Source organism: Branchiostoma floridae, chromosome 3, assembly GCF_000003815.2.
Source record: "Branchiostoma floridae strain S238N-H82 chromosome 3, Bfl_VNyyK, whole genome shotgun sequence".
In the NCBI taxonomy this organism is placed as follows: Eukaryota; Metazoa; Chordata; class Leptocardii; order Amphioxiformes; family Branchiostomatidae; genus Branchiostoma; species Branchiostoma floridae.
The window spans coordinates 6,965,609-6,981,706 of NC_049981.1; the positions used below are offsets into that span (position 1 = coordinate 6,965,609).

General features: G+C 41.0%; 1 protein-coding gene across 1 annotated transcript; it reads right to left on the reverse strand.

The window, feature by feature from the left end:
* Positions 1-1,647: 1,647 nt before the first annotated feature.
* LOC118412248 (transmembrane protein 161B-like) lies at positions 1,648-15,786 on the reverse strand. The gene is given in 14 exon segments (XM_035814977.1): positions 1,648-2,861; positions 4,247-4,329; positions 4,707-4,803; positions 5,489-5,663; positions 6,631-6,759; positions 7,628-7,780; positions 9,268-9,328; positions 9,740-9,891; positions 11,094-11,250; positions 12,924-13,018; positions 13,263-13,302; positions 13,305-13,354; positions 14,170-14,270; positions 15,629-15,786. Coding segments are annotated over 14 exon segments (1,485 nt in total). The 5' UTR covers positions 15,632-15,786; the 3' UTR covers positions 1,648-2,672.
* Positions 15,787-16,098: the final 312 nt, after the last annotated feature.

Consider the following 16,098-nt stretch of genomic DNA (forward strand, 5'->3'; position numbering starts at 1 on the left):
ATGATGACAGTCAATGAAAACGTCCAGTTGCCCATTGACCAATTACCACATCCATTCAGTTGCACCGGTTGTATACTCTCTAGCACCAGTGCTTCTGGGCTAGACGCAGACGTTCGCCTAACAACGACAGTCCCTTGTCGTCTATAACCGACACCGCTTCTGGCATAAATTGTCCTCCATCCCCAGTTCCCTTGTCGGATATCCCGAATCACTCGCCAGCGCTTGCGACGTGTTCTGGATATCCTAGAAGCGCTTTTGGGATAGAAGCACATTTGGGATAGATCTGCATCCAAAATCTGTGTCTATCCTAAAAGCGCTTCTAGGATATCCAGAACACGTCGCAAGCGAAGAAGCGCATTCTGGATATCCTGAATGCGCTCCTGTCGAAGGCGGCCGACATCTGTCTTCTCCTGTGCAGGTTGACTTTGTTAATGGTTTGCTGAATTTCAGCTTCTGGTTTTGTTTCGAACTATCGAACCGGAGATAGCGATACTACCTCGGTGTGTTGGGTCCATGCAGTCAACACGTCACGAGAAAATGGCAGCGGCCATTGCGATTGTTTACACCAAAGTTTCCATATTTAGTTCGACCTTGCGACACCTGCCGTAATCTACGTGATGGAAATACGCAGTTTATAAAGCAAGCGCTGAACCTAGATTTTACGTGATTATGTGAGGGTTAGATCGGGCCACGGAGTCCCCAAAAATGATTTGGTTTATGCAAACTACGTTGATTTGGTGTAAGTATATGCGATCTTCTATCACAATCAAACCCGGAAGTGACCTCGTGGGAGAACAAAGATGGCGGCCTCAGGTTGACTACGAAAAATCACATACAAGATAGTCTCCGCCTCCTAAGACACTAAGCTCCTCCCACAAGTGCACGTTCAGGATAAACACGCCGGCTTATCCTGAATGCGCTCCGACAGAAGCGCATTCAGGATACCCAGAATGCGCTCCTCGCTTGCGACGTGTTCTGGATATCCCATAAGCGCTTTTAGGATAGAAGCACATTTTGGATGCCGGTCTATCCTAAAAGCGCTTCTATCCTAAAAGCGCTTTTAGGATAGACGACATTCTAGGATGTAACAAACTGTAAGATTGTTTGAACAACAGAAAAATGGAAAACTTAGTATCTGCCCCAGACTGTCATGCACAAAAAAACTTTCAATTTTTTTCTGATCTTGGAATCAAATAAATTTTACAAGATACCCCAACTTTAAGGCCTTTTTACATGTCTTTCTTTTATAAGACATTTCAACATGTACTTCCACATATTTGAGGATGGCCACACTTTATAATCTCCAAGCAGATCCTACAGTAGCATAAGATAGTAGTTATCAGAAGCATACACAATCCTAGGCTGGTTTCACTCCTCTGGCAGCTTTTGATGCTATCTTATGCTACTGTAGGATCTATTTGCAGATAAACACTTTGAGTATTATGATATTAAAGAACCCACCACACTTAGTAGGGGTTCATCTGAGTATAACTGGATCAAACATTATTTCATGCAGCTTGTACATGTACATGTGCCTACCGTACAAAAGTAGTGTGCTACATCCAAGGTCTACAGTTAAACAGTTATGTGTAACAGACAAAATCAGTAAAAAAATCAACAATGTGATAGCAATCAAACCAAGAAAGCAGAACAGAACAAATACTTTTATTCAGATACATATTACTCTACCACTTAATCATCATAATGATTGTGCAACATATCTTTCATTTTTCTAAACAATGACTACTACAAACTCTTTCACTAAGTACTGAACTACATATTTTAAGGGAGAATTCACGCATGGCAACAATGGCGTCATTTGGTCTACATTGTACTTACTAGCTCCACTCTGTTTAGTTAAAAAATGTACTACCCCTAATACCTGGTGTCTTTCATAATTCAATGTGACAAGTACTCAACACAAAGTGATTGTGTCAAAATATTGATCTAACACTCAAGCAGAAATACCACAGTGTTTTTACATCTACCTGAAACACCTAAATTGCAAAAATTGAGTGAGGGATCATTTCGAATATTCCAAACATATTAGTCACAAAAACTGAAATGACAGACCATCTACATTATGTATGATACCATTTCTCTGAATAACGCAATAGAAATTATCCAAACCAACATGGTGAGGAAAGCATCAATGATTTTCATACTAAATACTGTCTATCAGGGTTGCAGCCAGCACCTGTCCTTCCGTCCTTTTGTTTTGCAGCTGGGGATGGGAAAAATTTGCCCATTCCGTCCTCTGTGACGGACAAAAATCGACATTTAAAAACTGTTTCCCTTGTGTAATTTTTCACCAAAACCTTTTTCACAGCCTTTGAACAGCTTAGTCTACCAGCAAAGTTTGCACCTCAAAATGCAGGAAATAGCATTTCAGAGGGTCTAGATTTCAAAATTTTCTGGGAAGGGGGGCATGTGCCCAACCCCCCTAGTAATGTTGCACCTTCGATGCTAGAGAGGATTTATAATTGAGGGTACAGAAAATAATTTCAGGCTGGCTACAACCCTGCTGTCTATACACAAATACCAAATAGTCAGTGGCAACAAATACTGCAGTGACAATTAGGACAGCAGTTCAATAAAGAACAAGGCAGAAATAATCATGACCAATCAACCTTGTAACAATAGCATCAATGACTTTTTCTTCACAATACAGTCTATACAGTGAAAACAGAATGGTAGATCATCCCAAATGCAGTGGTTACAAAAACTGTGGTGGCAGACCACCAACATAGGTATGAGACCACCCCTCTGAAGAACACAGCAGAGAAGATGTTCCTCAGACTAGCGAAGGCCAGGGTCAGCTGTTGGGCCGCCTGTTTCACCGGTTCATCGTCCCCGGCAACCTGGGGAATCAACATAAAGTTTATTGACAAAAGTTAACAAAACTTCACTTTCAGGTTCTCTAGACATTAAAGGGGCATTCCACTCCAGAAGGGGTTGGTGTTTTCCAATAGATAATGTGTCAATGGATACATAATCAGCCGAATTTTGTGGAATTCACCTTGGGATGAATTGCATGATGTGTGTTTTGTAAAACAATATGACTCTCACTAAACCCATGCAGACCCTACCCATGCATTCCCTATACGCATAGGCACTTTGTTTATCGTGCATATTTTCGGAATAAATGAGGATCGCTAAGCACACCGAGAAGGCAAATTGCTCATAAGAACACATAACAAAACGAGATCTCTTAGCGATCCTGAAATTAGTTTTGTAACCTTACCTAAAAGTTTTGCATTGTATTCAGCCTTAGCATTAATTCAATAGAAGGTACTTGGGAAGTTTAGTAGAAGACTGAATGCTTTTGAGGCACATGACGCAACTGGGTACTTTATCGTATAATGTGAATTAGTATGAATTTTATTACTTCCTAAAATTAATATCTATCGGAAAATAACACTCCCGTGTGGAATGGAATGCCCCTTTAAGCCTGCACAAAACTTCTCAAATTGAGAAAATATGGTGTACAATGCTCTGTCACAAAGCAAATGTTTTCGCTCCAAAATCAAACTGTGGGCTTACACGTACACACTTATCAGGTTATTGTGGATCAAACGTGTTTTTCAGACCCTTGTAGTGCCTAGTGGCACATACATCTATAGGTCCACAAGATTCCTTGCTGTTTCAGTAGCAGGGTATGTTTAATATTACAGGAAGGGGTTGCCAGTAGGGGTGGGTACCAGTACAGAAAATTCAGGTCCGGGTCCGGTTCAGGTCCAGAGGATCAGGTCCAGGTCCGGACCTGATTCTGGACCTGATTCATCATGTGAAAACTTGTGAATGGATAAAACTCAAAACAATGGTCCATTTTGCTACAAAGAAATCTGTTTTGTGTAGCATTCGACTCCCACTTGCGTTTTAAAAATCATACAAGGCTAACTGTACAATTGACTGTAAAGGTTGGTAAAATGACCATAGAGTCTACTCTTCTTCGCTCTTTCTACATTTTGCGCCCCTTCTGAAATAGTTCCAGCCCAAAACCGAGATACCTACCCAGGTTGAACTAGGGTCTCCCAGTTACCAACTAGTGGGACAAGAAGCTTAAATGCAAGGCTGCTACCAGTTGTAACAGGGACACCCCCTTGGAAATCACTGGACTTACCTCCAATTTTTGGTAAAGGCAGATATATACCCAATCCTTTCAGCAAATGATTCAAGAATACACCAAAAATTCTTAGTAAACAGTATTGAATCCACCACTCAAAACACAGATGAACTTTCACACCTGTTGTAGTGAAGGGAACTCTGTGATGTTTTTTGTCAGGTTTCCAGAGTCGGGAACATGGTTTCCTGTCCAAGAGTATTCACCTGCGGAATATAAAAACAAAAGGAATACATGGAAGAGCATTCACTTTAGGAAATTAATCTGCAAAAGCTATCAGACATATTTAATAGACTTTGCTACATTTTTAACGAGCCAAGGGGGCAGTCCTACATGTATATCCCAATACACATATGCTAGCATTAAGTGTTAAGGGTGTCAAAACATACGGGTGTAACTATGAGATGCTCTACAAACTGTCAACCAGCAAAATATCACATATCAATCTATTACATAAGGTTTTAGGATTGGATGACACGCGTCATATCCTACATGCAACACACTGGTAAAATATGATAGTCAATGCAAACTTTACTGGAGTTTATCTTAATGCTTTAAAAGACATTTCAATAAAACCACTTACCTAAAGTTTTGAGGAGCAGAACATAGAATAGAAGTAATACAACAGGTGCCAAGTACTGTACAGCCACCACACACAGGTAGAAAAACACTCTTACAATCTGTTGATGAAAAAAAAATCATGTTTCAGACGAACATTCAAATGTCAAACAATCATCTAAATTCTCATCTACAACAAAGTCAAACACAACAAAACTTGCCCTTTTATCTTCGTGTTGCTTAGGCCTAGGAAAAAAATGTTGCGATTCCTTTTTCCCTGCCTACCCTAGAAAACCTGCCGACCCTAGACTTTTTTGGGTGGGCAGTGGAGTCACATAGTTTACAGTTAGAATTTTTATTTAGCCTGCTTCCTATTGAAGTAAAATCTATCTAATTAAGGATAAATGTAACTATCATGCACAAAATTAAAGTTTGACAAAAAATCAAAAAGACAATTGTGTCCTTATGAATTTCAGTTTACTTTGTTCAACTGAATTGTAAGTATCAATAGAGTTTTGGTCAGCCTAATAAAAATTACAAGAAAAAAATAATAATCACGACCTAACGACCCTATTTTTTTCAGGACTGAAACAGTAAACACAGCATTTTTTTCCTAGGCCTTATCTTCCCAGTTTGTTTCTCGACATGTTCTATTCACGATTTTATTCTATTCGAAAAATGTCATGATGGAGACCAGCACAATTGCTCAGTAAGAGTGAAGACTATATGACCCTATAGGAGATGCAGGGGTTACAACGGCTGTTCAGGAAACTGACCCCACTGTATGTAAGAGTGAACAAAACTTACCCTTTTCTGGATCTCCATGTTGCTGATCCTCCCGGCCTGTTTCTTGACGTGTTCTATTCTCTGGTGAGCCATGTTCAGGTAGGACTGCAGGTACCGGTGCATCAGGACTAGTCGTAGGACCACGCAGAAGATAACGGTGTACAGGCGGCTGGTCTCAAACCAGGGTTCACTCATCCTAAACACAGTTGGGAGACCAAATATGTTTGAATATGAATGGAAATACATGTAGCAGTTACTAGTGGTGCGTACCGAAAATCCGGACCTGGCATTGGACCTAAAATGTTTATGTCCAAGTCCAAAAAAAAAACCTAAATGTCAGGAGCCAAGTCCGGACTTACAAAAAGCTATTCCCTTTCTTTGTTCTAAACCATCTAAAATCTTCCATAGACAGTGAAATTTGCACTCGAAAAAGACAACTGGCTGTATATAATTTGTATGTATTTTTCACCTTGCATTTCAATTCATGCAATTTTATATGCACCATCCCCCCTCCCCCTCAAAAAAAAATTTCTAGCACACATAATATGCAATAAAGGGTTCAGGTCCGGACTTAAAGTCTGGACCTGAACCTGAACTGCTGGACCTGAATCCGGACCTGCACCTGAATATGAGTCTAGGTACGCACCACTAGCAGTTACTGTACATACACATGCAGAAGATACATGTGTAGAGATGGCCGGTCTCAAACCAGGGTTCACTCATCCTAAACACAGTGGGGAGACCAAATATGTTTGAATATGACTGGAAATATATGTAGTTACTGTACATGCACACGTAGAAGATACACATGTAAGAGATGGTTGGTCTCAAACTAGGGTTCACTCATCCTAAACACAGAGGGGAGACCAAATATGTTTAAATATAACTGGAAATAGCCGTACACATGCAGAAGATAAACATACACAGAAAGTCGGTCTCAAACCAGAGTTCACTTATCCTAAACACAGGGGGGAGACCAATTACAAGTCAGTGAAGCATAGACATCCAGGTAATAAAATAAAATACTCAAAGAACTGGATAGATTTTGTAAATGGACAAGCATTTAAAATATCCTAAAACATCAAAATTGTGTGACAGTCAAATATGACAGTACCCCATCTAAACTGTACTTTTTTGTAGTACTTAGTTTCTTTTAGACTTACAGAGGCTCCACTGGTACAGTGCTGTTAGTCCCCAGGGAGGGGGGATGCAGCACGTACCCCCTGGCCAGGGGTTTCACCCACATAAGAACCACTACCAGGGGCCACAGGAAGTTCAAGTGCAACAGCAACCTGGATGTACAACATAAAAATGCTGTAACATCAAACACACTATACATGAATCTATACTCTAGTTCTGTATTTGGTGCCATGAAAGTATAAGATGTATAAGGTCCCCAGCATCTATATTCAACATACATTCAACATATAGTTGGTGTTATCTAAGTGCAAACTGATTCATTTGAGCCATCACATTTTAGTGCATTATAGCTACCTGTATTAATATGCGTGATTGGTACTTCGGATACATACATATGGATTCCAAAGGAAAGAAATGAAAAATGTTTCTGCGACATGCTGAAATTGTGGCTCTCTGAAATACAGGACAAACCATTTCTTCGTATCTAAAAGACTCCTACCAAGCCCATACAAATTGAGGTCTAAAACACCCCCTACATTAACCATAATAACAACAATAGGTTCCAAAAGTGGGACTGCTTATAAAACACACAGTGACATGTTACCACACAATGAACAACTTTTATGATCGATCAACAACAACAACACCAGGCCTTGAATGTAAGTTCATCTGTGATAGTAGCTAACATTATGTTACATTTACCTACAATTTCAAACTATTATCTGTACACAAAATAAAGCACTTACCAACAAGCTTTTGATCAGTCCTATTATCCTTATCAAGTTGACATGACCCAAAGCCTATGACATCAGCAAAGGGTCAAAGGTGCTTGGAAGTTGGTATCGGCCCCCGTCTCAGTTAAGGGAAGGTTGGAGGGCTCTGATGTAAATGGCCTCTTTCACTCCCCCGAGCCATTTAACTTGATAAGCATCATAAGGACCAATCGAAAGCTTGTTGGTAGGATCTTTATTTTGTGTGCAGATATAAAGTTTAAAATTATAACATAACACCACCCCTTACTGCATGAGTGGGCTCTCCTTGCTGTACTGGAGCGAGTCTTGGTGCATCTTGCCGAAGCGGAGTCCACTGAAGGTCAGGAAGGCTCCCACCAGGCCAGAGTACACCGCCAGGACACCCTTAAACATCAACTTGGAGCTCGGGGAGCTGGCACCACTGGAAGGTCAAACAGAACAAGGCAAGGCAATCAGAGATGGCAGACTTCATTCCCTTATCCATACTGCTTTATGATCCAGTGCCAAAGACAAAAATGTCAGCACTGTTGTATTGTGAATGCTGGCAATCTCAAACGCACACATACACTCACACACATCAAACAGAACAAAAACAGATCCCTTGCCCACACTGCTTTGTGGTCCAGTGCCAAAGACAAAAATGTCAGCACTGTTGCGTTGTGTATGCTTGAAATCTCAGACACACACACAGACACAGACACACACACACACACACACAGATGGCTGACTTCAATCTCTTAACCATACTACTTTAGAAATGAACAACACCCAAGAAGGCTCCCACCATGCTACAGTACAATGCCAAGACACCATTGAACATCAACTTGGAGCTGGCACCATTTAATGGTCAAACTCACACACAGATACACATACGTCACACACACACACACACACACACACACACACATGCATACATGCAGACATAAATGCACACACACACACACACACGTCACACACACACACACACACACACACACACAGACATACATGCAGACACACTCACACACGTCACACACTCATACACACAGACATACATGCAGACGCACACACACACACGCATACACACAGACATACATGCAGACGCACACACACACACGTCACACACACACATACAGACATACATGCACAGACACACACACACACAAAGATACACACATAGACACACATGCACAGGCACACACACAGATACACATACAGACACAGTCACACACACACACACAGACATACATGCAGATACACACACAGAGACATACATTGTACATGCAGACAAACACACACAGACATCATCATCATCGGTCGACGTGATCACACATGTTCGCAAATGTTTACACACGACGGGGTGATACCGCCCCTTACGGGGTGACATACCCTTTCGCTGGCTAATTACAAGATGGGATGCGCCAGGTCTCCTGTCCGGGTGAATGATGCAAAACACCGTGTGGCTGATACGGTATGGAGGTTCGCCAGGCATACAACCTGGTGATTTGAAGTGAATCACCAACTTCCGACAGAAGGGTTTGCTCCAACCACACCGCACCATCGCACGTGTGGGGGTTCTTTAACGTGCATGGGGTGTGACTCTCCCCATACACGGGACCTCCATTTAACGTCCTATCCGAGGGACGACTCATTTTTCACTTGAGTAAAGTGAGGAAAGTCGTGTTAAGTGCCTTTCCCAAGGGCACAAGACCGGCAACACGGCAGGCGGATTCGAACCGGCGACCTCTCGGTCACGGGCCGAATACACTACCACTGTGCTACGCGGCCACACAGACATACATTCACAGACACACATACATAGATGCACACACACACTAACACACATACTCACACACACATACATGTACATGTACATGTACACACATACTAGTACAGTATGCATACTGGAGATCAGCATGTTGGCCTTACCTTGTTTCCACCCCTTGTGACCCCAGGAACCCACTGATGGCATCAGATAGACTTGTGTAGGCTGGAGACAGCAAAAGGAAATGTAACTGTAAGTTGGGATATGGGCACTGGCAGGCTAGTCTGTGTATACTAAATACAACAGGCATGTGCTACAATACATAAAGCACCTAACGTGCAAACTGAATGTAAAAAAACAAGGACTAAAACCTGCAATTCTGAAAAAAATTAAGGTTCCTGATTTACAGAAAAAATTTCTTCCACTAAAGTCTTTTCACAAAAAAACAGACCATCTATACAAAATTTTTCATATCTCTTTTAACTAAGACAACAGTTCAGCTTGAAGATAAAACTGGATAATAGTACATGTACATTCTTCACATCTCTTCACAAGGGGAGCATTAATGTTTAGAAAGTGTAGTAGACTTTTCAATGTCAAGTCCAGCTCCCATTTAAGAATATAAGAACTGCCCACCTCTGTCCAGGCCAAACTCCAGGATGTTCTCGCTAGTGATGAGCACTGCCATGGACACCAGGAGGAAGAAGAACCCAAACACCAGACAGATGGAGCGCTCCCCGCTGTCATCTCCGGTAAAGTACGCAGCAGTCAGGCTGAACAGTAGCGACCTGGGTCATAGGTCAAGGTCAACTGCACTTCTTTTCATTTGTACCAAATATGGCTATAATACAACATTGAAGAGGTTGATCCAGTCACATTCTGCCCAAAGCATATTGAAGATGAATTTCACTTTATAATGGAATGTCCTAGATACGCTAATTTATGTAATGAATTATTCATTTCTTGAATCCAAGTACAGCAGATTTCAAGAGACTCAATGCTAAAATCAGATTTGTACATATTTTTAGATGTCAGAGCTCCCATAATGCAAAAATAGGTAAATATATCAAGGACTGCTCTGCTATTAGAAAGAATACTGAAACAAATGATTAGCCTACTTCATTGCAATACTATATCAAAGAATTATGTTAGCCCTTATTGTTATGTTAACTAGGTTGTTAAGCTTTGTCCTATACCTCTATTTTTTACTTTGTGTAATAGTTGTTGCCATAGTTGTTGCCATACATTGTATCATTGTATTGTTGTGCAATAAAGTTCTTCAATATGAATACTGGTACTAGTAGTAGAACAGGCTTTTAGCCAGACATGCGCCATGGTGTCATCTGGACCTGACTTTTTTTTTAAAACAATAAGAAATTGGACACACTAAACACCCTTACACTGGGGAGCAGATCCTCTGACAATAGTAAAATTCTGATTGACCAGGGATGCCACTAGGTCATTTGTGGTCACAGTCTTCTACTGTGAGCTCTCTGGCAGTAATTTTGATCCTCATTAAAGCTTAGAATGCACCATTTTAAAGTAGAATTCGTGAAAAATCTGCACCATGGAAAGTGGATGCCCCCAGACTCCCAGATCATGGAATCAAGCATTGGTCAACAAAGAAAAATAGAACCAATGATAAATGAATTGTATTGCTGGAAATGAAAAAAAAGCCAAAAAGCAGTTACTCCAGCAACTGCATATGCTTTTGGAAACGGTCAGATGTTTCACATGGCATCCACCATTTTTCATCAGTGACACTGACACTGCCCAAATCATATCCAGTTGCTTGAGTAACTGCTTTTACTCTTATCTTATTACCTGGATGTCTAGACTTCATAGACGTACATAGGAAAATGTTTTTAAAATTTGGGGCAAGTGAAAAGTTGGTTTGGGCATGTGAATCTTTCTTGTACTAGCCCGATAGGACAAGTGAATTTTAGAAAACTTTTCCAACACTGCATAACTGGCAGGATGTTAAGGATACAGGATGAAGACCACCACCAGCAAACACCAGATGACGCTGAGGTTGACCTCTGCCCTTGGCTGCACCAGGTAGTAGTAACCCTCTGTGAACAGGTAGATGGCTAGTGCACATCCTGAGAAGTCTATCAACCACTGGTACTCTGTGTAGAACTGCAGACCTGGGGAGGAAGGAAGGAAGGAAAGAATGAAGGATGTACCAGAATCTAGCACCCTTCTGTGAACAGGTAGATGGCTAATGCACATCCCGAGAAGTCGATCAACCACTGGTACTCTGTGTAGAACTGCAGACCTGGGGAGGAAGGAAGGAAGGAAGGAAGGATGTAACAAACAGTGGTATCCGTCTGGGGATCCCTTAAGCATCTAGCACCCTTCTGTGAACAGGTAGATGGCTAGTGCACAGCCCGAGAAGTCTATCAACCACTGGTACTCTGTGTAGAACTGCAGACCTAGGGAGAAAGGAAAGAAAGAAGGAAAGAATGGATGAAAGAAGGATGTACCAGAATCTAGCACCCTTCTGTGAACAGGTAGATGGCTAGTGCACAGCCCGAGAAGTCTATCAACCACTGGTACTCTGTGTAGAACTGCAGACCTAGGGAGAAAGGAAAGAAAGAAGGAAAGAATGGATGAAAGAAGGATGTACCAGAATCTAGCACCCTTTTGTGAACAGGTAGATGGCTAGTGCACACCCTGAGAAGTCTATCAACCACTGGTACTCTGTGTAGAACTGAAGACCTGCGGAGGAAGGAAGGAAGGAAAGAATGAAGGATGTACCAGAATCTAGCACCCTTCTGTGAACAGGTAGATGGCTAGAGCACACCCTGAGAAGTCTATCAACCACTGGTACTCTGTGTAGAACTGCAGACCTGCGGAGGAAGAAAGGAAGGAAAGAATGAAGGAATGGATGAATGAATGAAGGATGTACCAGAATCTAGCACCCTTCTGTGAATAGGTAGATGGCTAGTGCACACCCTGAGAAGTCTACCAACCACTGGTACTCTGTGTAGAACTGAAGACCTGGGGAGGGAGGAAGGAAGGAAGGAAGGAATGAGGGAATGGATGAATAAATGAAACAAGGAAAGAAGGATGTACATGTACCAGACTGTAGTACCATTCTAGCAGGATATCACTAAAGCACACCAGAGTAAAGCCACCAACCACTGGTATTGCGTAGAACTTTAGACCTGGGGAGGAAGAAAGAAAGGAAGAAAGGAAGGAAGGAAAGAAGGAGGGAATAGATGAATAAAAGAAACAAACAAAGAAGGATGTACATGTACCAGACTGTAATATCATTCTATTAGCATGAGATCACTTAAGCACACCCCGAGAAGTCTACCAACCACGGGTACTCTGTGTAGAACTGCAGACCAGGGGAGGAAGGAAGGAAGGAAAGAATGAATCAATAGATGAATGACAGAAGCAGGGAAAGAAGGATGTACCAGACTGTAGTACCCTTCTGTTAGCAAGAGATCGATCACTTAAGCTTATGCTGAGAATTCTAACAGCCACTGGTACATTGTGTAGAACTGGAGACCTGGGGAAGGAAAATGATTGTGTAGTTGTAAAAATTGTACATGATCCTATCTACCTTTGCCTCAAAGTGGAAGGAGTTTGGAACATGTATTGCCTTCATGGCTGGATTCAAGGCTTACAGAAAAAAAAAAAAATCATTGCAAGACAATGCTAAAGGATACAACGTGTGGCGACTTGTACATACAAAACAGTTGAACTACATGATTTATTAAGAGAATTTGTCACAGGACTGTTTCTAAATCTACATTTTTACTATCTTAAGACAGAAAAGTGATATCGTTTGTTTGTCATCTGTCCCTACCTATGATGTCGACTCTCTCCACCTTGGCTGTCTCCAGTTGAAGGTTGATGCTACACGGCACTGTGAAGTCCTTGTCTGTTTTTCCATCCGCTCTTCTGATGAAAAAAGACGGCATTGTTTTTCAGTGTAACATAAGCCAATAGCCCTACTCTGACAAAACTGTACCAAAAAACAACTTGTGCTTGTTAATCTGTAATCTGTAATCACAAACACAGCTTCTAACAATAGGTGGGTACCAGTACAATATACCGATACAGAACTGTTTTATCTTGTTGGATAGGTCCACAAAAAACAGACCTCAGTGGACCGGATTTTGAATGAAGGAACAGCCATATTTACCTGTCATCCCTTTTCCTGCCCTTGCCCTTAGTGCCTGTAATCCTGCTAGCTCTCTCAGTTTATCGTCCGTTGGGTGAAGGTAACGCACTAGCCTGGAGAAAAGTAAAAAAACATGATTGTAAGTAATTTAACATTTACAACACAATTAAAAGAATGTTTTGCACATCACGAAATGTTTACCAAGGTTACCCAGCATGCAACTTTGGCAAAAAGGCATTTCTTATCCTGAATTGGGTACTCTACTCGTGTAATCTTTTATCATCATCAAAACATTCTTAATTTTTTTTTGTGTGCTGTCAGCCAGGTTGGTGTCTTATACTATCATAAATGATATATTATAATCATGACAAGCATCCACAATATCTTTGTATCTTGTCAGCAAGTTTTTAGATAGATTCTCCATCAGTTCTTTAATCCTTATATATAGAAAGATATTCTAGGAGTTATGATTCACTGGAAAGTAAATGATCATCAATATGGCACAGGGCTTGAAATACTGGGTGCATGTGCACCCATGCCAGGTGCACCCAAAATTGGAACTGTGCACCCAATTTTTTTTCAGTGGGTGCACAGGGTGCACCCAAATATTGTCTTAGGTTTATGTATGGGAAGATCGAGTATACTAGTATACATCATATTCTTGACATCTAAGTGTTAGAAAGATAATAAAAATGTCTGTCATGTTACTTGTTTAAGAATTTGATAGCTTGTAACTAAGTTTTGTTATTAGTTTTTCTTTTACATTCTACTTAAATTTAAGTGGTGCACCCAAACATTTTCTGGTGCACCCAATTTTTTAAGCTGGGTGCACCAGTGCACCTAATCCCAAAAATGAATTTCGAGCCCTGTAATCATATGGCAGCAAACACAACAATGTCATGTGAACGTACACACACACTGAACGTACCTTCTACTGAGGAGCCACCTAGCGGCCGAGAAGTGCGGCTGCAGCTTCTGGATGATGCTGGCCATCACCATGGAAACCACCAGCTGTGTGCCAATCACAGCCTGCAGAGATGTCAACATACATGTCAATCATTGGATACTATTACTAGGTATACTAAACAGAGGAACAGGCCAGGCCTAAAGGTCTGCATATGCACCCTCATAGCTTTGTCCAGTGACTTTCTACATTGTGTCGCACAATTCTTTAGAGTGATGGCCTGAGAACCAAGGGGCTCTGGGTTTAAAGGACATTTCCACTCCAGAAGGGGGGGTGGGGTGTTTTCCAATAGATAATGTGTCAATGAATACATAATCAGCCGAATTTTGTGGAATTCACATTGCGCGATGTGTATTTTGTAAAACAATATGACACTCACTAAACCCATGCAGACCCTACCCATGCATTTCCTATACGCATTAGACACTTTGTTTACTGTGCATATTTTCGGAATAAATGAGGATTGCTAAGCACACCGAGAAGGCGAATTGCTCATAAGAATGCAAACACATAACAAGACTAGATTTCTTAGCAATCCTGAAATTAGCTTTGTAACCTTACCTGAATGTTTTGCATTGTATTCAGCCATAGGATAAATTCAATTAGAGGGTACTTGTGGAGTATAGTAGAGGACTGAATGCTTTTGAGGCACGTGGAGCAACTGGGTACTTTATCGTATAATGTGAAGTAGTATACATTTATTACTTCCTAAAATTGATATCTATCGGAAAATAACACTCCCGTGGGGAGTGGAATGCCCCTTTAAACCCCTCAGTTCAGTTCAGTTCAGTTCATCCTCATATGAGGTGCCATTAAACCCCTGACACACCCCAATCTTTACGAATTGGCAATGCAAAAAACCGTTAACATAAAACCACCGCGAATAATCCTACAGAATGCAGACATGTAGTATAACGTTACACATGCAAAGCTGGATTTGCAAGCAACATTCAATTTGACTAAACAGCAGATTTGAATATTCAATTTCATAAGATCTACTTATTATATATTATGTTCACCTTCTGACAATGATATCTTACATAATGCATATGCCATAATGTATATGCATAACTGCATATGTAGACACCATATGCTTGATTACATTAACGATACATCTAGCATCATGTAAACGTCAAATTATGTTACAAAATTACGCTGTATTTCGCATTAATAATCAGACAATAGTGTTTTTTGCAACGTGTCTTCTGCCCACATTTTCCTATACAAATAAGCCAAATATTGAGGCAGATATTTCATTCATTGTAACTCCACACGGCAAAAGCCTTCTGCATTTCAGGCATACCAAAAACATGCCATTCACACATGGCGCCCCCCTCCCCATTCAACATGTTGATTACATTGTGAGGCTGTAATACCATTTCGTACACGCAAAATGCAAGCTCTACCACCAGAAAGTACTTACCATTTTGATAGCTGTCTAAGTGGCCAGGAAAAGGACGAAAAAGCGTCAGAATTTCGCGCTAAATGAGCAAAAAAACATCGGTTACATGCAAGCAGCTGTCGGGCTAGCTGACCTTTACAGGCAACTTGACCTGCCGCAAAACGGTCGATATTTGCAACAGGACAGGGAAAGTCCATTTTTCAAGAAAGGGATCACACAAAGTTAACGTGAAATATGATGTAAAAGAACGCTCTATTATCAGTTAATTGCACATCGGATTAACGTACACTTCTGTTGACTGCACGGAATCTCAAAATCTCAAACCAGTGCGATCTACTAGTACCTAGTTAACTTCGCATAGTTGCACCAGTCGGATAATTGCACCAAATTCACTGGCAAAAGGGCCGTGCAATTAAGCGGATTCTACTGTATATTAGTATCTACTGTTATTTCTATATGTGGCCATTTTAATTTGATTATATGGATGACAT